At 44.3% G+C, this 23,999-nt stretch overlaps 1 protein-coding gene across 2 annotated transcripts in view; it reads right to left on the reverse strand.

The window, feature by feature from the left end:
• LOC142566862 (SEC14-like protein 2) overlaps positions 1-23,999 on the reverse strand; it is a 67,398-nt gene that overhangs the window by 15,528 nt on the left and 27,871 nt on the right. For both annotated transcript variants that reach the window (XM_075677789.1, XM_075677790.1), the window contains 2 exons: positions 22,916-23,002; positions 16,433-16,858 (listed from right to left, as the gene is read on the reverse strand). In XM_075677789.1, the coding sequence (XP_075533904.1) occupies positions 16,433-16,858; positions 22,916-23,002 (513 nt within the window). The remainder of the gene's footprint in view (positions 1-16,432; positions 16,859-22,915; positions 23,003-23,999) is intronic.

Below are 23,999 nucleotides of genomic sequence, written 5' to 3' on the forward strand. Positions count from 1 at the left end.
CATCCCGTTCCTCTCGCTCGTAACGCGTCCCACGGCTGTGACAACCTCGCGAGGCACTTGTATAGATCTCGTCTTTGAGAATCAAGCATTGGTGTACCAAGTCGAACATATATCAGTCTATTTCTCCGACCACAAAGCTTCCTTCATGACTGTCAAGAACTGTTAGTGGAGTCTTTGTTAAAGGAATACGTGTGAAAAAGAAAAAAAAATTCTGTGATAGCGCATACATGTGTTGCTCGATTTCTTTGCCTCAATCTATCGAAAAGGTGAAACAGCTTATTTGCTGCGCTCAAATTTCGCATTAGGAAGTAACGTAATCGTCGGTAATTTTTTTTCTCCTCTTGCCTCTACACTTGAACAGAATAGCAGGCTGGATGAGTCTCCATATAACCTCAATATATTCTACTGTCTCTCCCTAAAGCTTCGCTTCACATAGATTCCACCATGGGTGCCGGATATCCTTAATGATTTTGCAACTATGTACGGCCTCAAGAACAAACGACTGACATAATCTTTCAGTGCAGCTTAGCAGCAGCGTCGAGTTGTACAAAAGAAATTTGCGTTGTTTTCTTGTAATTATTCTTTGGTTATGCAAATCAATTTGAGCTCGCTCGACACTGTACGGGACGCGGATAGGGCTGTGCATTCTGGTACGCACGCGAGCGCCATAAATTACGCTGGAATCGTGCACTTGCCGCGTGCATCAGATTTCGACGACCGATGACTGCGCTCGCCAATTTGGTTGTGCGTAAGTGTTACTTGTATTTCTGAGCACATGTTCGCCGAACAAAGAGTTTACTTCTTTCCGCACACCGTCTACAGTGCCTTATTCCTCACCGTCACGACAACGTGACAATATCAGTTCTCAGCTATATTATGCTACTGCTATGAACATCATAATAAATGTGCCACCGGAATCTGTCCTACTATTGGAACTTTTCTTCTAATAGTTTTCTTGTTTATTTATTTTGTGGTGCTCACCGTTGACATTCACCCCTGTTTAGTCCATCGAGCCCCTTTTGCTACTGAAATCATTCTCTGTATCTCTCTTTCTCCGGATGTTTGTTTCAAGACGTGAGTGATCACTTCCACATATTCTGTTTTATCGAATGACTTAAGGAACTTGGAGACTGCAATGTATATAGCAAAAAGAAATTAGCAACACTACTTCTGAAACACTTAAAAAATTAAGTGTGGAACGAGTTGGTCAGATATTCTTTATGAACAACGATGGGAACACCTTGCTTTTGCATGTTTCGTAGATAGACCTGCGTTCTTTAGTGAAAGGCTTTTCCGATGTAGTTTTATTAAAGAACAACAACAGAATAAAGCAAGGATGCCGTGGATGCCTGCTACAATTCGTAGTAAGGATTAGCGCCAAAATAAGCTGCTTGGGATTCCATAAAATGAGAACATCCTCCTAAATTTAGTACATATAAGAAGTTTCGCAATAAATTAAATGCTGATATCAAGGAGGCTCAAGATATACAGGGCGATCATTTTTAAGTTTTGTGGAATATTTAAAAATAGCCTGTGGCAGATAACGTAATTCTAGTCCTTGCGCTGGAATGTTCAGAGGGGTGGACATTACTTGCGCGGCAAATCGAAACACTTTCAACTAATTACCAAAAAAAACACTAATTATCTTCTGAAATAGCTACCTTACGGCACATATTGCAGTTTACGAATTATAGCCGGTGAGTTTGCAAGGCGTATCCATTCAACATGAATTTCCAGAATGACGCCAGTTTGCAGATATTCGCCATCAATGTTGCCGTAAAAATACACTGTCGTTCAACTAATTTTTTAACAAAATGCTCCTTTATGCATTCAAACATAAAAGTAAGTGGAAAGACCATGTATTTCGTTCCACACTTTGGGAAATAATACCTCGAAACTGGTGTCTTCCTGGAAATTCACTTGAAGTGGATGCGTCTTGCAAGCTCCTGGTTACAATTCGTAAATTGCAATAAGCGCGACAAGGTAATTAATTCATTAAGAAGGCAATTACCTGATTTTTTAAATTAGTTTACTATGTGTTTTGATTTCTCGTGGTAGTAATGTCTGCCTCTCCAAGTAATCCAGCTCAAGGACAAGAATTAGGCTATCTACCATAGGCGATTATTAAAAATTACATAAATCTTATAAATGATCCCGCTGCATTCAGTCGAGCCCGAATACAGCGAACACCAGTGCCTGCAAATTGCCCGCCTTTATCAACAGTTCGTTATATTTGGACTTGCCCTAAACACTAACCATCATTAGCTAAACAAATTGAAGAAAGTACAGTTAACACCCGAAAATGAGGCTCACTGCGCTTATTAGAAGAAATCGGACAAATTGGTGTTTGCGTACTCTTTAAGTACTCTCGAGCCAATAATGGCCATTACAAGTTTGTCAGGCTGTTTACGTCATCACAGTTAAAGCCTCTGACATATACGAAATGCTTCCGGGAGACTATGAAGATTTATATAGTCGATATCCAGACCATTCGTGGCGTATTTGTGGGATCAGCGGTTTTTTTGTCATACTCGCAGCTACTGGAGGTCTCCATATGCGGAAGTTGTCGCATCTTTAATATTTAGTTAATCCGAGGTGCTCTGCGAAGCACCAATACCGAAGCCAGCCGCAAGTATTCCCATGTTGGCCCAGAGTCGGCAAGACTTGCATAGACCACATGCGTCTGCAAGGCTGAGCAGACGTCGCGCACTAAGCCTTAGTGGACATCGATCAGAAGGAAATGTCAGCTTTCCGAAAAGAGATAAAGCAGAAGAGAGACACATGACCATGGCTCCAGCAAGTGTTACAGAACCAACTATGAGAACATTTAATGTCCTGGCACTCGCAAGCTAAGGGCCCTATAACGTAAAACTATTCCAATATGTTTTTATTCCAATCTCCTGACGTCAAATTTGCGTAACCGCCGACGCAAGTACCGGGCGGTCACCCACAGGGTTGTCTGAACAGACCAATCAAACGCTCTCCTTGTTCATAGGAGGTCACTTTTGTTCGCTTGAAAAACGAATAACATTGCCTACACTAAGCGGCTTGTCTTATCTGATTGGCTGAAAAGAGGCTAGGAGCACGCTGAAGTGGAGAGGGATTCGATAGGGCCGAGCTCTGAAACTGAAAGTCGATAACCCGTCGATTGCACTGAAAGTCGATAACCGGAGGAACAAGGTGGTGCCGGCGTCTGCGATTTGTCCGCTTTCCCTTACGTAGTTTGTGGTGGCTGGTCGAAAATCGCGGCGGCATGCAACGGAAGCTTAAGAATGACGCTAAAATGAATCCTCAGCAAAGAAGAGTTGGAAGAATGAGGCCGTAAACGTGCCGAAAGTGCTCGAAAACGTTACACGGCCACGCAAGAAGATTTATTATACGGAAATAAACTCATGCTTTCCGGCAGGTGCGAGTAGCCAGCAACTGAGCGATCGGCGGCAGCCATCTTTTATTCCTTTCGGAACGGGGCAGCCTGCGGCTATTCAGAAGAAAATTTCGTTTTGTTCGGCATATTAATGTATCTTTAATGCGTACACGTCACTTTGACGCGGTCAGTTCTTGCGAGTTAGTGGCGGCGCGTGTCAGGCAGGTGAAGTGGGTGCAGCCCGAAAGCTTTTGACCAATAGCCGAGGGCTAATGGCAAAAAGGCGTCGAATCAGAAATAACTATTTTTCTTTTTTCGGTCAAATCATGCATAATCAGTGTGTACACGTCATATCAAATGGGGAGCTATCGCGGTTTTCGTGACGTCGCGTGACAGACAGGCGAAGTGGGGGCGGTCCAAAAAAAATTTTTTGGCCAATCGCGGAGGGCTGATTACAGAATTGGAATAGCGAGGTTTGGAATAATATTAGGTTATAGCGCCCTAATTAAACACGGCGTTTTCGATAGTAAGTGTGCTGACGTTACCGGTTTACTAGCGTTGCAGTTGCCGCGTTTCGCTTATTGTAGCCCTTCCCTTTCTCATTCAGAGCGATTGAGATCATTCCCTTTAGCGCGCTGCACATCAATGATAGCCGGTGCGACGTAACTACAGCGGCAGCGCATTTGTGAGCGAGAAACGAAAAAAAAAATATAAACATAAAAGTGAAGCGCTGCGCTCTTTTGCTGCGTCGCGTGGCGCGCCGTCTGCCTTCCCCCGGCGCACCGAGACGAAGCCGTACCACGGTTCATTAAATTAAAATTAAATTACGAAGTTTTCAGTGGCAAAGCCACGATCTCATTATGAGGCACACCGTAGTGGGGGGCTGCGGTATAATTTTGACCACCTGGGGTTCTTTAACCTGCACCTAAATCTACCGACACGGGCGTTTTTCCATTTCGCCCCCATCGAAATGCGGCCGCTGGGGCCAGGATATGATCCCACGACGTCGTGCTTAGCAGCGCAACACCAAAGCCAGCAAGCAACCACGGTGGGTCGTGGTTAATTCCGTCCGTTGTAATCGTACTGCATCAGCCCAACAGCAGGCCGTTTTATGTGAACGGCTCCCTCATACAATTTTTGAGAAAATTCTTGGGTGTTGATAAACTGTTAGTAACAGTTAAGTTTACTTTAAATTGCATCGTTATAAGTGGGCTCGACTATTACGTGGTAGACTTACCATTAATTTGGTAACGCCTAGTCTAATTCGGCAACTTCCTCACAAAGGAACAAAGCAGGAGGCATATTGACCAAAAAAGGGCTAAGTGATAAGTTCCATTATTATTTTCTTACATCCTGGCCGTGCAGGAGCTTCATGTTAGCTCCTTACCCCACAAGTTATACTGAAAGCCGTAAGGTGAGAAACATGTTTATGAAATCTACCACAAATAAAAAAGAATAGCAGTCACTCACAAAAAAAGAAAAAAAAGGAACACAGCTGGTCCCCACCATCATATTAAGGCAGGCCCAATAAAGGAAGTTGCTTGATTTACTGCAGTCACGTTTTTTCTAATATATGGAGCTTTAATTGGGCATAAGAAGTTTACAGACTCCAGAATACCTTAACATGGCAACGGCTCCGGTGCTAAATGAGAAAAGCGACATATACGCTGGGCAACTGTTGGCCTATCTCTGTTTCAACCAAATTAAAACAAAATTATAGAACCTGTAATCTACATACAAATTGTGGATTTTTTTTAGAAAACACTCAAAAATATACCTGCTAAGCAATTTGGGTTCCGCAAGAACGAATCTGCAGAGCTAGCGTTGATTAGTATAAAAGAAAGGCTCGTTGAATGTATTGAAAACAAGCTTTACTTGTTGGTAATACTCCTAAGGAATAGAAATGCTTTGGACTCGATAAAACATTTATTGTTATTAACAAAGATAATGTATCAGCGAACATGTAATAAATTTAATTGTCAACTACCTGAGAACGCGTAATTAATAAGTTCTATCCGGAGAAGTCGTCTCTGTTCAAAAGGTTATAACTGTGTTTCGCAGGGCTCCACAATGGGGCCTTGGCCCTCTTTATTGTGCAATAATTACATGTGCAAAATATCACAAACTGATGACATTGTACATTGCACCGATGACGCGAGTATATTCTTCGGAGATTCCAACACCGTGAAATTAAAAGGAAAGCCAGATTCTTAGAGGAGCTTTCCTTGCGGCTAGAAGCAAACGAGCTTCAATTGAAGATTACAAAAGTGAAATTTCGAGCCCGAAATCTTCCCATCAGGTGCAATAGCAAACCACAGCGATGGCCTATTAGTACAGCATCCACCTCGTATTCGGGAGGTATTGGGTTCAAAGCCCCGTGCCGCTAGAAACCAACTGGTTTTATAAGACGCAGAGCTGTCCCTCGGCCCGGTGCTCGGCTACTCGTACGGGGTTCGCGTTTCAGAAGGGGGGCCCTGTTGGTATCATGTAGGTAGTCTCTTGGCGCCCCTTGTGCAAGCACAGACGACCTTGTCGAATAGCATGCGCCATGGCTGAGGAAGGCAGACTAGAGCTGCCGCCGAGTTCCTACTGCTGAATTCGACACAAGCTTACTCCCGGCCATGGTGCTCAGCTATTATGCGATGTAAACGCTTCAAAAACGCTTCGAAAGCCTCCAACCCGAAGGCATCCCCACCATTTAGGTGCACTGAAACGCCACATTATAAATGGCTGCCACGGGACCACCCCAAGCCTCTTCAGTGTATGTCTTTAGCGTATCAGCGCCTGTGTATGTCCTCATCATTTGTGTGAACGTCTTTTATGCAAGTGCGCAGCTTCACCAAAGTCATGAATCACCGACTAGCCCATCAGTAGAAATTACGCAACTTCAAAATGAATTTTCAAGATAATATCGTACACTCTGTTAACATAAAATTTTTCCGCGTGCATTTCCACGAACACTCACCTTGCAACGTACACATTCCTTGTTTGTAACTGAAGTTATCAAGGGTTGTACGTGTTCTATGGAAACTTCATCGCGATATTCCAGCTAAGTTTGAAACTGCCATTAAGCCCTTAATGCATCAATGGTCATTCTTTTTTGTGAAAAAATTATGCAAGCTTTTGTTGAGGCCGCATATGTGAGACCAACCTCACTACTTATAATAAAAAATGCACACGCTTGGTTATATACGATACACTATGCAATTACGGGTATACTTTTGACCATGTAATACAACATTTGAACTGCGGAAAACTTGAAAAAAGAAAACATATCACAACCGTTGAAAAAATACTTGAGGCATTGCTGTAACAAACGAACTCTATTTCACACAGCTCCACCTCGTACAAGTTTAATTAAATTTGATTTCGTGATCCTTGATTGACTTATTGCAGCTTTGAAATGTAAACCGGATCATTTGTAGAGCTGATTTTTACGTTCATTTTGCTTTGCATAGTATTCAAGAGCTTTACGCGAGAGTTATGTATTTGTGGTTACTGTTGTTATTAGGTCTTGGAATGTAACAGGCCTCACGCTATCTTCATCGTAAACATTGTTGGAATTGTCATTCTCTTTCGTATTCTTCACCAACAATGGTTCCAAAAAAGATTATCGCTAGAAGAAACGCTATTTTTTCCAAACAAATATATTTTATTCCGAGGAAAGAAGTATCTACTATTATCCAGAAAACAACTAATAACAGCATGGTGTATCATGTATGATACAATTTGTCCTTGTCTCGCTGTACCACCCGAAAATATTTCGTGGTCATAACATCGCAGTAGACTAATCGACAGTACTTAGTTAAAAACCCTGACATATCAGTTCGCTGACTGCAAGCTATCTATTGAGAAAAACACCTGTTTATTTACAAACTTCTTCGATGTCATGTGAAAATCTGCCACTGTTTTTTTTAAAGAAAAGAACACCTAAATTTTATTTGTCGTGACAAAGACGGTAAGTATTTCACTGTTTTAGAAGGCATACATTATGGGTGAGTATGTAGGATTTTGTCGCGGCAAATTTTCTGCTACAATATCGCGTTCTCAGGTATCCAGATGTGGTTTCCAGCAGTAGTGAACTGCCATTTGAAATCAACAAACAGCGCCCCTATGTACCGCGAGCTGAAGCAAGTACGGTTGCTATAGAAGGACGTATTTTTTCGCGAATCACTAAACACAAAATTGCACAGAGTCAACGAGCCATAAGTACGCTTAAGCAGCACATTTTTCAGACATGACACATGCGTGGTATCGTTTCGTGTTTTCTTTTTTAGGTCGCTAACATGTTTCAAATTCGGTAGCCATCAGACGTTGCAGTACGAGACTGTATGGGAATATCCCGAATTTTAGTGCAGGGAAGCTGAAAGTTTTTCCAGAAAAAATGAGTTAAGAGCAGTACGCCGTGTTTTTCAACCCTCTGAATTCGAATATCGCATTGAAATTGAGCGAAAGAAAGCGCAAACATATTTTATTTCGACGAAAAGTGCAGCAGCAGACAGGCCCAGCTCGCGCGCCTCGTTTCCGCCTGTGATTGGTCGGGCGCCTCGTGACGTCAACAATGGTGTTCGTCCGGACCGACTGCTGCCGCAACACACGAAGCACGGTGCAAAGTAGTTTGGTGGTGTTTTGCTGAGACGGTCATGGAAATTTTCGAGAGATTGCGTTTCTCTGAGGAGTTCGGCGTTAAGTCCAAACTCTACGAGAGCGATTTTGCGCGCGACGGTGACGGGCGACGGCTTCGAGCGACAAAACAGGCCGGCGCTTGAACAAATTGCTCGCTGTTGTCGCTCGATCGCTCGTTTCTAGAAATCTAGAACTCGTCGCTCGTCGCCCAGAAATGCTATGAGCGACTAGCCAATTGTGCGAAGCCGAAACTGGATGTACATAACTCAAATACTACTGTTTGTCGCACGGAACGAGCAAACTATTGAATTTTACACGTGCAAGAATAAGAAGCTAGTGCAAGGCCTTCAGAAATATTTTGTGCGCCTTCTTCTGTAAAATACATCAACTTAAATTGATAAAGCATACGTCACGCTAGTTTCGGCGAGTATGTTGCTGCCCTCATACTGGGAAGTCGTCGCTCAAAGCCGTCGCTCGCGTGGAGTTCGGCTTGCAGACGACGAGTGAACGCGACAGCCATCGCCTCACTTGTAGCGCTGTCGCTGTCGCGTGCAAGATCACTTGTAACGGGTTTATACTTGTACATACTACACGTACGTACATACTTGCACATACTACATGTACGAGCCGATTGCAAAAAGCCGGCCTCTCCAATAAACAAAAAATGGTGGTGCAAGCACTGCTTTCCACGCGAAGGAAGGCGAAGTGTTAGCACCTCCTTGTGTTGGAAATGTTCTTTGGCGAGTATGTTTTTTGCTAAGCTGCATTCAGCGTTCCAATGAGTACGTTTCCGGGCAAACAACTGTGGTGTTATGTTCCTGCATGCCTCCTCGTAGAACGTAAGCGGTGATGCGATCTTCAGCATTTGTGCGCTGCCCAAAGCTGTCGGCAATCTAGACAGACGGTTTAAACGCGGGAAAAGTTTACCGGCTGTTGTAGCACGTGTAGTATAGAACCTTCATCAGCGTGCCATCCGCACGCTACTCGTAACCGGCGAATTCCGTCGGCTACGTGAGATGGTCGGTTTTTTATGTGTGCGAGAGAAGGGGGAGCGCAGCGTCTAGGCGTGAGCAGGCTTTCCAACACATGCAAACTTTACGCTTGCACTGCGTTATGGTAGCTGCATGCAGGCTGTTTCACAACACACGTGCGAATAGAAAATTCGCGGCGCTTGGCGATGAAACCTGCGTCCAGGGTGCACCTTCCGTTCAGCGTGCTATTTTTTTTAGGAGAACCCAAAGCACGCATTATTGATAAACTCCGGTAGTAATCGTACCGGAAGTGGTTAGAGCACAACACTGTTGTTGTTGAGCGCTTGAAGTTGTTTCGCTTCACAGCAGCCTCCCACTTAGCTGAAAGCTTTTTGTCTTGAATGAACTAATGGAACATCGGAACATCGTCGCGGCCGCCGGTGTTATAGCAAGCGTAGGCTGCACAGAACGCCGGCATGATCGGCCTACAAGTTCAATTGATGCTGCGCACGTCAACTACCACTCCTATATACACATAAATAAAGGAATGTAGGGTCGAGCAAAGCAGATTAGGACGGCACGCGCGCAGAAAAAAGCCCGGTCAGGCACGGTCGCGGAGACTGCGAAGGAGCGGAACACCAGTGTTGACGTCACTAAGCCGCGGTTTCCGGTCTCCGCTCGCATCGTCAGCGTCAGCAGCAGCGCGCGGCGCTCGACGGGGGGGCGGAGCTACAGCGCAATTTTAACCGACGATTGCGTCGTTCCTAAGTGAAAAATCCCCCCCAAAATTTTACCTTCATGGTTTACAAGGTTCCCGCATCCGTATATGAGCGTCTTATTGAATTCGACAGACTCTTCAGCTTCCCTTTAAGCTGAAAAATCTAAGCATAATTTGAAATAAGGACAGCTGAAAAAAAACCGCTTCTGTTTATATGTTCCTTGGGTTTTACAAAGTTGTCCGCTTTCAGCTATCGCAGCTGCGCTTCTTGAGATGAACAAACAAGTTTCAGAATTTCGCCGGGCAAATAAATACAGCAGATGCTCTGCTAGGTGAGGAAACCAGCAATTGGCACTTTATAACGTTTTCGCCGGCGCCTGCTTGTGGGCTAGGCCCACAAAGCCGGTTCAATAAGCACAACGCAGAAACCTATGAGGGCTGATTCGCTCGTATTGAGCACTGCGCCTAGCGTGCCGGCTGCTTTTATATTTGGCCCGAGGTGTTTCTGCACATGAATTTGCGCTGTGCTTATAGCTCCGGCTTTGTGGACGTAGCCGTTACAAGGTAAATATACCTGTTAGCGAAGCTTCCATAGAAGCCCAGGCGTTCAAAACATGGTGGTTGTTTGGCGTTTCATGGGGGTAAGCGACATCTGTACGAGGAGGGATCTTCCGGCGAAAAAAAAAAAGCAATGTGGCGCCGCATCCGTTAAAAACAGAAGTGACGTCATTTTGTTCTCAAAAGCGCGAAATTTGTTTTCGTGGTCAGCCATTAGGCCTGTATATTTAAATGCCCCGCCATTCGACTTGATGGGCGTTTCGAGCGTTAAGCACGAAAAGCGATGCACGAAAAGGTCAGGCGTACGGGTGTCGAAACAGTATTCCTGAACAGAACATACTTTCTTTGGAGGCCGACGAAAGCTCTAGGTGCAGAGTGTGGGTGCTATCGTCGGACGCCAAGCCCCTAGTCTTGCGAAGTTGCACTAAAACAACTGAAGTAAGCAATTACTCAATCACTACTTTTGATTGAACAGGTGAAGAAAGAATGAACCTACCCGCGTCACCAAATTCAGACAAACGTCGACAAGCAAAAGAGCACAACTTGTTAAGGGGCGTATTGTAACAGGTCAATTTTGCGAGCGCGCCTTTGTGAACACTTCTAGTGAGCTACATCAAGTGGTAGCGGCGTCAACTCTTACGATGCTCTTACGTCAGCTCTTACCATGAGCGCTAAAAAAAAGGTATTTATTGATAACGATAAAATGAAATGGCGTGGTCTTTTCTTTACTCGTCACGCATATATAAAATTGATTAGGAATTTTATTTTTGTTGAATGGGTCAAACTGTGTCTCGCTTTAATTAAAAAACGTTTATTTTCCTAATGTTTGTTTCCTCCAGACGCAGTCGCACTTTAATCGCTGCTCCCATAACTACCCTTGCTGATGTAGGTGGCAATTTGTTGTGAACCGCTTTTCGCCCGAATATTCGCGACCTATTTGGATCGACCTGAGCCGATACACAGGCGTGGGCGAAAAGCCTACGACACAGCTACCAGGCGCAAAGCGCTCTGCTACACAAATTGGCTGCCATTCGCGAATCCCGCCTGTAACCGCAAGAGCATTCGCAAAGAATTATTGCGAAAGCTATTCGCGCATTTCACAAATGTCGTCCTCTAACTAACGCCGAGGTCACGCGCGAGCGACTCGATTGTATAAGGACCGGCAGGTGATGAAAATCAACACGTAGTTGCTGCGTAGTGACAGATTAGCGAGTCCGAGTTCTTGGTTAAGAAGAAGGATGACACAGGAATAAATGGGCTTTTAAGAATCAAAATACTTTCAGAATGGACTTGGGCAATGGTTTTCACCAAACGACAGGTTGCGCATGTTACTAGATATATAAACAGAAAAAATTAATAAATTATCTGGTATTACGTGCGAAAGCCACGATATGATTGTAAGGCACGCCATAGTGGGGTACTCCGGATAAATATTGACCAAGTGAGATTCTTTAACGTGCACTCGATGCACGGTACACAGACGTTTTTGCATTTCGGTTCCACCAAGACGTGGCCGCCGTGGCCTGGAGATTCATTCCGCGCCATTGCGCTTTAGTGGCACAACGTGAAAACCACTCCGCCACCATGGCGGGTATCTGAATCGTTTTCTGTCAGCAGTACAAGTAAACATCAGCAACGACTGCAAATGGCGCCGGAAAAGGGGGTTTCGTACTATGCCAGCGACTGGGTGCTCCGACTTCGAAACACATGGGGCTGTTTCCAAGGTCAGCGTGCCTAGCGTGATCATATAGGAATTTGTTTACATCGCAAGTTCTATTGAATGGCCGATTCATCATAAAATCTGCGGCCCTATAAAGTGTTACCTTTCGTGCTGACAAGGGCGTTCATGCGACGAACGTACCCAATGCTGCAGTCACGTCTCACATGTTTCATCAACGAACAATCCGCACGACCTTGGGAGAAACGTATAAAGATCATTTGTCTTGCACGCATGACACTTATTCCTGTGGGGGAAAGTTTGCGCAACTTGGCAGCTCGCTCTCACGCACGCAAATTACTCGGCCATTGCCTGCCACACTCAGGAATGCTGCAGCAAGGCCGCGTAGAGCCACGAAAAGTGGATAGTTGAAACGAAACACGGTAATTTTCCCAATTGCGGCACACCATTAGTTCTGTACATTTGAGTTCATTAAAGGAGATGGCCGATTTCTGCATTCCCTGTCTTCGTGGCCTCAAGGAAACGTACATGTGACCGAGGCGCTATTCGGGTGAGCGCACTTTCGAAATGAAAGGCAAGTGCACTTATCGAACCGCCGGCTAAGCGACATCCCTTATTTGAGCATTGTTTATTGGTTCGTTGCGATGGTCATTTGTGCGCTGCCAGTGTGTCCTTCAGCAAATATGATGCAACTTAATAGCAAGTAATTTTTTTTTATTACGCGCACTCCTGCTTTCTAGGAGAGTGAGTGTAGCCACTTGTGCTACTGTTGGACCGTTCGCTTTGTCTTGTCTGTGACGCAGAAGTTTCGCTGATGATGAAAAAAATGATTTATTTCGGGGGTTTAAACTCCCATAGCAAAACTGGGACTTTGAGAGACAGCGTTAATGGAGGGCTCCTGATTAATTTTTACCACCCGGGTTTCCTTAACGCGCGCCTAAATCTAAGCAGACGAGCGTTTTTGCGTTTCGGAGCGGCTGGGAGTCGAACGCGACACCTCGTGCTCAGCAGCAGAACGCCACTGAGCCACCGAGGCGAGTGGTGGCGGAAGAAGCCGAAGAAGCGCCAGTATTGGGCTACTTCCAAGTCTCATTTTTATCGCCGAAGAAAGCGCTGATATGCACGCTTCAAGACGTTTACGTGATCCCGACCTGCTGAATTGATCTGCGCCTATCCTGCTTAAGGCCCGCTCTCCATACTCGCAATGACGTGCACGTCGGTAGCTATGAAAAGTTTCCGCGAATTTTAAACGGCTTGATCAAACAACTCGCTGATTGTCTTTTACAACAGAAACGGTTTCCTCAATGTTTCCTGCAGACACATGTTGCACAGATGCAAAGGACACTACGTCATCGCTTCACATGGCAGAGCATGACCTGCCTAAAAGTGCCCTTTTACGGTGGCCTCATGCCCGCTCCGAGCAAGCGCCATGTTCGCTCTGAAGACTGCTGCCGTCTTGGATGAGCGAATGAGATGCGAGCGGACGCGCGGATGACGCACAAGGTAAAAAGTTGATGGACGTTCTCCGTGACGTCCGCACGGCCGGCCGCACACGACACCACGCGTGCAGCATGCCTGCTGCACGTGTACGGCGGGAATGGGCGTGCCATTTTAACTCGGCCCCAAGAAAAACAAAAGCTCTGTACAACTGACCCCTCACCTCTTTCTCATGTCCGGAGATATTATACATTTTAAATTTCACATGTTCGCAGGTATAGGTGCGACCTTCTTGGGAGGCTTCAGAACGAATCTAAATACTCGTTGCGTTAGAAAATATGTACGGATTCTACAAAATTCCATACATATGTCGTCAATACGTTGGCGATTAATAAATTTCTTTTGGACTAAATCACTGATACTGATAGATTAGAGAAAAAAAATATTTAGAAGGTTAGTTAAAATTACTCTACAGAACTTAGCACGAATGATGCCAATACATGTTATATTAAGAATTTATTGCATATGAATCTACCAAATTCTGTGTACAGTTCACAAAAGAATTCCTATAGAAACTGCATTGAAATTACTCTAAAGAATTTAGTGCAAGACACATGAATACGCCTTCTATTGAACATATATTGTGTATGAATGGATAGATTTCTAAAGGCGAGTCGCTTTACACATCCTATAGAAATTCGCTGCAGGCGACTCTATAGACATCGACTTCCTATACAGTTCCTTTAGGCCGGAGGCGAATTTAGGCCGGAGGCCATAGGCGAATTTATATTCATCGTTAATTTTTCTAATGGCGAACGAGCAGCCGTTTCTAACCCATTTGCCCCCTTTACTGAAGTGTTGTAGCCTTTCGTTACGCTTTATCGTACCTTGGTAGCAAAGTTTGGACATTCTCTTGACGACCTTGTGGTTGGTTTGATATCGAGGGACGAAGGCCTAGCCTATGGTCACACATAGCAAGCTCGCGATGTCACTGCCACGAAACGGTGGTGCCTTCTGATGAGCCACCGTCAAACACAACGCGCCGTGAACTGAAAGATGGCGCCACCGTTCTGTCGCAGACGAATAAGCCTCGTTCGAGCCATGTATGCTGCCTGACGCTGCTTCAGGGAGAATACGCCAGCACATTTAGCCCTTCGCTCGTGCACCAATGGTCAGACGCACCAGATTGGGTTTATTACAGGAGAGGGCTTTATTGAGGCGTTCCGTATACTTGCATTTCTACGTTATCTCCCGACGTAACTCAACAAGGGGCAGCACACATATAACTCGTCTCGTATAGGTATAACCATCCGTTCTACCGCGACCGATGCGCCGATCACCGGCTTTATTCGCGACGTAATTATGGAACGAAACACCGAACGCTACTTAAATATGGTCCCCGCAACAAATAGATGAAGTAAGCGCATCGTTCCTTAAATGAACCCAATTCATTTATTTGATTTCTTATCCATTTTAATGTGACTAGTTTTCCTTAGCTCTTTGCTGTTCTGTGTGCTCTTACTTTCTTCGCTACGAGCACTTTGCATCGATCAACCGAGTTGCGACGTTCATCGCTGAACGCCAACCAGTGCATTCAGACGCACGTGATGTTACCCAATACATTTATGACTTCTCAAGGTTTAGATGATATGGTCGGTGGTATCGCCATGTCGCATTTCTCCACTGCCTGGGATGACGGTTCCAGGCCACGTTTGTCACCAAAATCCGCTGCGCGTCTCCTGTCGACATGCACCGAATTATTCTCTTATTCCATATTCTACCATGCAACTGCAGAGTAATTTGTGGCTACCGTCAATGTTCCTACGGCAATGAGTGATCACAGCTGCTGCGGTAAGCTAGTTTGATTCAGAAATCAAATGCTCCTATGTTTTTAATTTTTGAGGTGTTCATTATTGTGATTAAAGGGACAACAGCGTGACTTCTCGGAGGACAAAAAAGTACAGTACACAGTTAAGGACAAGTGCTTGTCCTTGTCTGTGTTTCTTGGTTTCTTGTGCTCGTTCGAGAAGTCGCGCTGTTTTCTCTTTAATCAAGCCGGACCAACTGGCCCAATCTTTGGCGTTACTAAGTTCCATGTTCAATTACACCTGAACATTTTAGAAACATTGAATAGTTTATGATGTTCATACATTCGACACATTTACTCGCTGTTTAGAGATGTTACATATATGCCTAAATAGGGAAGCAACCTGCGTGTTTCATTGCATCTAACGAATATCTGATATGTAAGCAAAAAGTTACCCACGATCAGATTCAAGGCAGCATAATGCCGCAGAAAGCGTTATAGCAATGGATGTAGTATCGGGATAGAAGTATATCATTACACCTAACCAAACTTTCACATTCAGTGCAGTTTCACATTCGCTGCAGTGTCCTCAAGAGGTGTTCTTGAGTGCACTGCTGCGCAGCTAGCATAAGATAAATGCACATTATCTTCCACAAAGGCGTTTAAATTTGCCTAACGTTTAGTTCGGTAAGTGTGCCGCTTTTAGCACAATATTGGCCCTTGCGCCAAAATAGAAACCCCTGCATCATTAGCTTTGCAATTGCTGATATCATAAGTGCCACCTCCTTGGAATCCGCAATCCGGTTAGCGTTGTTCCAGAGGACGCGGCCACCGTCAGGAGCCCTTGAGCTATCGGTTTATTGGCACGTTCTCTTTTCCGATTAGTATTCGTTCTCAACGCTTTACTGCTCACCCCGCGTTACCCTGTGAAATCACTCCTTTGTAGTGTACCTGAGCGGGCTTGTTTACACAAACATTTATTTTTTTGAGTACCTTCAGCTTTTAGGCGATATTTGACTCTGTTCGCGGCCCTTGCAAAAAAAGTGTTATCATGTCGTGGCGATCAAAAATACACGTACACTATCAAAGCGCATACACCCACAGTCTTGATGAATAATGGGTTTGGTGGACGAAACGCGTTTCAATTTCAATTAAATACTGCCTCGACGTCGCGCGCGACCAGAGAACGCAACAGGTTGGGGCAGATTCGAGGCCCTCGCTTTGCCCATTGTGCTACGGTTACAACACCGTCCTAACGGAGAAGGCCACTCACAGGTTCCGGGCCTGGTGCACACGTGTGCGCCGTGCTCAGGTATCAAGCTGCAGGAAGGAACTCGCTCCACCTCGAGCAGCTGCTCCTCCCCGCCGGCGCCGCCGGGCGGCGATGGTCGGAGACGCAACCCGAAAGCCAGGTCTCCCTTGGCCGTTTGGAAGGTCCAGATAAGCCGAGAGCCGGCCTGCTCCACAAGCACGGCGAGCTCGAAGCGGTCACGGCGCTCGACGCTCAACTGCTGCACCCCTTGGCGGCCCCACAGCTGCTTGGAGGCGAGATCTTTGCGGTACTCGTCGGGAACCTCGCCGCCGGGGCACACCAAGTGCGGGCACCGCGGGTCCCCGTCAGGTCCCGTCAGAGATCCGCCCCACTGGACCGGCAGCTTGGTCAGGTCCACGTACTTGACCAAGTCGTCCTTCCAGCCATCTGCGTGTGTGAGCGACCTCTGTCGGCATAGCGCTCTCGCCAAAAAGCGATTAAAGAATTGTCTGAGCACCCAACTGCGCACACATCCCCAGAACAACGCGCCAACAGCCAAGGTACTATTTAAAGTACACAAACACCGGCGCATTACTGCTTTGCTTCGTTACTTGTCGGCGATCTATTGCGAAGAAGAATATTTACGAACTTGCCCAGGTTCCAGTTCTTTTGCAGCAACACTCACCTTTCGTGCCCGCATAGCAATTCAGGCATTTGCTGATGTTAATGTTCGTGCCACGCCTGCACCTTTATTATAATACCTCACAAGACTGTTTTTGAAAGAGCTGTACCCCTGTGATTCCGCGTGCAAGTTGGGAAAGGGGCGTTTCTTATTTTATGCACATATATTAAAAACAATTAAAACCATATCAGATAAAACAACACTGAACGAGGCCTTCCAAAAATTACTGAATGGTGTGATGCCTGGCAGATGCCGATAAATGTTCAAAAAACCATTTACATGAGCATAACCCACAAGAAAAATCCCATCATATTCCAATATTCTTTTGCTAACAACATCCTTTCCGAAGTTTCACAATAGAAATATCTAGGATTATGGATTACTAAGCACTTTGACTGGACTAAACACATTCATCAGGTTATGAGCAATGCTAACCGTAAACTTTGTTTTTTTCATAGGCGAGCGCTAAAACTCTCCACACTAAGAGTGCGGCTCCTAGCTTACAAATCGGTTGCCCTTCCAATATTAGAATATGCGGCAATAATTTGGGATCCGTTTACTAAAACGAACATTAATAAAATTGAAAAAGTACAAAAGAAAGCAGTTCGTTTTGTTTACAATAACAATGGACGCACATCAGTAACTGATCCGTTAAATAGGGCTGGCTTGATATCTGTATCCGAAAGAAATTGCGTTTCTCGACTTAACTTTGATACCAATTATTCAAAGGTCCATTTTAAGATTAATATTCACGAACTAATATCCTTCTCTTCAGGTTAAATTACAAGGCAACGTCATAATCTCACAATCACCCTTTTTTGTCAGCGTAATAACTGCTTTAAATATTCATTTTTACCAAGAACAGTAACGGGATGGAATCGGCTTACTGACGATCAAGTACTACAGCAATCTCTGACGTCATGCACCTGAAGCCTCAGTGTCCATTAATATCTATTTTCTGTTGTATTCATTCCCTGTTGCCCATATAGTTATTAATTTCTTACTGTTATCAACTTTATGCCCCTTACATATTGTACTACTGTATTACTCAATATTTTATATGTTCCTGAATAATTAAGATATGCCATAAACTTTACTGTGCTGCTATGTCTACTCCTATGCTGCACTGCCATCATTGAACTTTGTTCTCTCAAATGCTGATCCTTTTTGTTTGTTTAGTAATCGTTTGCGGCCTTTGTCTTTTTTTTTCTGGCTTCTCTTGTAAATATATAATCAGTGCTTGTATCTGTACGCCAACCCTGCGAAAATCGCTTCCTGGGATTGCAGTATTACTAAATAAATAAATATTTGTGAACCTACGAAAGGAGGCGTTGGGTACTCTGTCTACAGCTGAAAATTAATAGCTGCTCTAAGAAGAGGGAAATGGAGACAGCCAAGAAAGCCATTGTAAATGTTATTGTGCACACCAGTGCACCGTGCACAGACAGGCATCGATATGAAGAATGTGCTTGGTAAATAAGGCTATCGCTGATACGAGGAAAGAACAAATACATCTTTTATGCGCGTGCTGACACATTCGATCGACTGACGAAGACCGTGGCCAAACGACATTTTTCGAGCAGCGCATTCGCCTGTAGCGGATGTGTTGCAGTGTTTAGAGATGAATGCTAGTCGAACAGAGCCTCCTACCGTAGCTTAAGTGACGCAGGTTACAGAGCCACCCGCAAATTACAAACTGAAAAAAAAAGAACTGGTATGGTACTGCCGAGAACTTAAAACATAACATTACCGATAAGTGTACAATTCGCACAGGGTAAAGGTAAAGTATAAATAGTACACAAGCCGAATCATCATCATCATCATCATCATCATCATCATCATCATCATCATCATCGGCCTGGTTACGCCCACTGCAGGGCAAAGGCCTCTCCCATACTTCTCAAACTACCCCGGTCATGTACTAATTGTGGCCATGTCGTTCCTGCAAACTTCTTAATCTCATCCACCCACCCTAACCTTCTGCCGCCCCCTGCTACGCTTCCCGTCCCTTGGAATCCAGTCCGTAACCCTTAATGACCATCGGTTATCTTGCCTCCTCATTACATGTCCTGCCCATGCCCATTTCTTTTTCTTGATTTCAACTGAGATGTCATTAACTCGCGTTTGTTCCCAACCCAATCTGCTCTTTTCTTATCCCTTAACGTTACACTTATCATTTTTCTTTCCATAGCTAGTTGCGTCGTCCTCAACTTAAGTAGAACCCTTTTCGTAAGCCTCCAGGTTTCTGCCCCGTACGTGAGTACTGGTAAAACACAGCTGTTATACACTTTTCCCTTCAGGGATAATGGCAACCTGCTGTTCATGATCTGAGAATACCTGCCAAACGCACCCCCAGACCATTCTTATTCTTCTGATTATTTCAGTCTCATAATCCGGATCCGCGGTCACTACCTGCCCTAAGTAGATGTATTCCCTTACCACTTCCAGTGCCTCGCTACCTATCGTAAACTGCTGTTCTTTTCCGAGACTGTTAAACATTACTTTAGTTTTCTGCAGATTAATTTTTAGACCCACTCTCCTGCTTTACCTCTCCAGGTCAGTGAGCATGATGCATTTGGTCCCCTGAGTTACTAAGCAAGGCAATATCATCAGCGAATCGCAAGTTACTAAGGTATTCTCCATTAACTCTTATCCCCAATTCTTCCCAATCCAGGTCTCTGAATATCTCCTGTAAACACGCTGTGAATAACATTGGAGAGATCGTATCTCGCTGCCTGACGCCTTTCTTTATTGGGATTTTGTTGCTTTCTTTATGGAGGACTACGGTGGCTGTGGAGACGCTATAGATATCTTTCAGTATTTTTACATACGGCTCGTCTACACCCTCATTCCGTAATGCCTCCATGACTGCTGAGGTGTCGACAGAATCAAACGCTTTCTCGGAATCAATGAAAGCTATATATAAGGGTTAGTTATATTCCCAACATTTCTCTATCACCTGATTTATAGTGTGAATATGGTCTATTGTTGAGTAGCCTTTACGGAATCCTGACTGGTCCTTTGCTTGAAAGAAGTCTAACGTGTTCCTGATTCTATTTGCGATTACCTTAGTAAATATTTTGCAGGCCACGGACAGTAAGCTGATCGGTGTATAATTTTTCAAGTCCTTGGCGTCCCCTTTCTTATGGATTATGATTATGTTAGCGTTCTTCCAAGGTTCCGGTACGCTCGAGGTCATGAGGCATTGCGTATACTGGGTGGCCAGTTTTTCTAGAACAATATGCCCACCATCCTTCAACAAATCTGCTGTTACCTGATCCTCCCCAGCTGCCTTCCCCCTTTGCATAGCTCCCAAGGCTTTCTTTACTTCTTCCGGCGTTACTTGTGGGATTTCAAAATCCTCTAGACTATTCTCTCTTCCATTATCGTCGTAGGTGCCACTGGTACTGTATAAATCTCTATAGAACTCCTCCGCCACTTGAACTATTTCATCTATATTAGTAATGATATTGCCGGATTTGTTTCTTAACGCATACATCTTATTCTTGCCGATTCCTAGTTTATCCTTCACTGCTTTTAGGCTTCCTCCGTTCCTGAGAGCATGTTCAATTATATCCATATTATGCTTCCTTATGTCAGCTGTTTTACGCTTGTTGATCAACTTGGAAAGTTCTGCCAGTTCTATTATAGCTGTAGGGTTAGCGGCTTTCATACATTGGCGTTTCTTGATCAGATCTTTCGTCTCCTGCGATAGCTTACTGGTATCCTGTCTAACAGAGTTACCACCGACTTCTATTGCACGCTCCTTAGCTGAATGCAGTTGTTCAACTTGTCCAGCGTTAATCTTGTCCTTTGTTTGTTTTTGCGTTGTATAGTTTTGGTAATTATGCCAGATCACTGAGCCTACATTCTTATGGGGTACATCACTTTAAAAGATAGGTAGAAAAAATAATTACAAAGGCTTCTTAGTCCTAGCTCACAGAGCCTCGAACATTTCGTCCGGGACCGAGATAGCCACGCGCATTTACGTACGTTAACTAGATCAGTGTGGTAAGTGCGCTTCTCCAGGGGTTTCGAATGGATGTTGAGATTGATCATTATGAAATTATAGCTTGCGCATAGTGGAAGAGTAACATTTATTAAAATTGCATGCAAGTAAAACTTGGTGCCTGGTAGACGCTGCCAGCTACTCCTCCTTTCTTTTGGGATAGATGAGCTCAAAAAAAAAAAGCGTAGTGGTTGTCTAGTTCGCACGGCTTGCGTTCCCTGTAGGTGACAGTGGGTAAATAAGGGGATTTTAAGGGCTCAATTTTTTGTTAGTTATCGCCGCCGCATGAAGAAAACATACAGTGACTAATTTTTTGATGCGAAAAAGTCGGCGTCAGTAGCAGCTAAACGGCACCTAAATTCCGATTGGCTGCGACCAACGTCACGAGCGCTCCACGGCGGAGCAGAGCGGGTGCGTGGAGGGAGAGGGCTTTCGAAAGCCGGCGCGCACTCTCTCTCTCACCCCCACTGGACTGGGCTGCTGCGCGCGCCCGCTTGTCTTAGTGGCCCCTGCTGCTTCTTCGCTGTCTCGTCGCTTGCGCCTCGTACGTTGCAAAGAATAAATATTAATAACTAATAAATAAATGCACTTCATTTCTCAGCAATATCGTCCAAATGATTCCGGTCTGCACCCAATATGAGAATGTAGTAACTGGAAAAAAAAAGGCAACCCGCACCAATTTAATCGCAAAACTCAATAACATCCCCCGCAGCAAAACCAGAAAACATTACTGGCAGCGCAAAACTCGAAGGACCACTCAGCGGCCTTCAAATGGACATTAAAGCTTTCGCATTCACAACTCATAAAAAATGCTCAAATGTCTTCGGATTTTTTTATGGATTTCATCATGCATCCAAAACTTCTTGTGATACAGGCAGATAGACAAGAAAGAGGAAGGAACACCTTTGTCGTCGTTTACTGTATTAACCTTATGTAAGGGAAGAAAGCCTTTTTCGATGTACGATACCCATGTCGTAATAGATTACTCTAACATAAGTGTCCCACAATATCCTTATTCGGGTTAGCCTTCACATTGTCTGAAGCTAATAATGCCAAACGCAGTTAGCATCATTGGACAGAAAGTTTCTAGGCTATAACCGTGCCTCATAGCCATATATCGGGTCCACTCGAGAATAGGCCGGAGCTGGTCCGATATATGTGTTGTAGGCTATTAATTTTTTATTCGGTGGTGCTAATTGCGTTTGGCACTGATAGCTGAAACCGGCTAGTAACATTGACACTGGTACCACTAGTCATTAATGTAACACTACTCAGTAATTTTACTGTCTGCCATTGCCAAATAAAGTTATACAATGGCAATAAATAGTGCGAGAACCAAGCCGTAACTACAAGTATATATTTTTTTAAGAATGCACAGCAACGAAAATTGATGATTCAGATGTAATTTGAAAAATACGGAACTACGTTCGGCACTTCCGGAGACTCAGAACTTCCTTGTGACATACTATTCTCACCGCTGAAGAAGACAAGAAGTAAAACAGAAATAGGAAAGTAACGTGTCGCAAGAAAAAAATGCGAAATTTTACGTGCGGAACACAAAGTGTGCTACATACGCACATATAAAAGCAGAACTCAAGTTTAGCATGCATTAGCCCAGTATATATACCACAAGACCCACAACGTTGTATTCGCTCGTCGCTTTACTTGTACTGATAGCACACCGTCGTTTAAACATCATACGAGCGAACTCTGCAGAATGTTGGTTTCCACTTTGAGTTTTTAGGTGTGCGTACTGTGGTGCCTATAGGTTAGGTTATAAAGGAAGCTGAAAATTATTGGGAAGAACCGTTACCTTTGGCATAGATGGCCACCTTGTCCACCGTCCGCTGCGTCAGAAATGGGCGGACAATTTTCCACAGTACCGGAAAAAAGTTGGGCGCTGGAAGACGTGAAAGAGGCGCGTTAGATGCTATGTTAATCAAGCATTCGCCGCGCCAAGCGAATCAACAAAAGAAAAAAAAACAAATAAAGAAACAAACCACACATTCCAACTTCATACAGCAACATAGCTTAACGGCACACCAGCGCCCATTGCGGTAAAATCGGTTAGGCAGTATAAAGCCCATGAATAAACGAGAACAGCAGGCGGCGCGTTAACGAAGAGACCCAAGGCTAGAATTATCTATAGGAGAACATGCAAGCCAATCGCATTTTCGGAAATGTTAGTGGTGGCAGCCGACCAACGGCGAACAGCAATTAAGAACCAAAAGTATTGCGTATTGTGACATCACGCGGTATGCACTACATTCGACAGCATGTTGACGGGAGAGTTCATTGATTCCTCCGTGAGTAGAGCTTAAGAGGAAGCTTCAGCTCGGGCCCAACTCTAACGCGGCCTATTCGAATACATGTAAAATGCAAAAGTGCTTTTCTGAGATAACCCCTGTACCGATTTTCATGAAATGTGTTGAAATTGAGAGAGAAAGCTAAATTTTAGTGACTGTTGGAAGCAGAATTTCGATTTAGGGGCACAGTTTTGTTGAAAAGCTTTTCAGAAATTAGAAAGTTCGAAAAAAGATAGAAGCACGAAGTTTACAAATTAATAGCTCTCCGTCAAGAACAAATATCGCAGTTCTGTAAACGGCAGCCATTAGATCATTCAACGCGGACACATTGAATATGTGATTCTATATATTACGTAAATTTCTTACGTTGCGTACAAAGGTTCTACAGAACCTGTATTTGCACATTATTAAATTTTTCGAGATTCATGTGTAGCATATCAATTTTGTCCGCTTTAGGTGTACTATCAGATGCAATTCACACAATTGTGATATCATTTTTATTACTGAGTTACGGAATTGTAAACTTGATAGTTTTGTTTTCTGAAAGTTTGCAATTTTCGCCAACCTTTAGTAAAAGATTGACGACCTAAA

The sequence above is a fragment of the Dermacentor variabilis genome, unplaced genomic scaffold (genome assembly GCF_050947875.1).
Source record: "Dermacentor variabilis isolate Ectoservices unplaced genomic scaffold, ASM5094787v1 scaffold_13, whole genome shotgun sequence".
Taxonomy (NCBI): Eukaryota; Metazoa; Arthropoda; class Arachnida; order Ixodida; family Ixodidae; genus Dermacentor; species Dermacentor variabilis.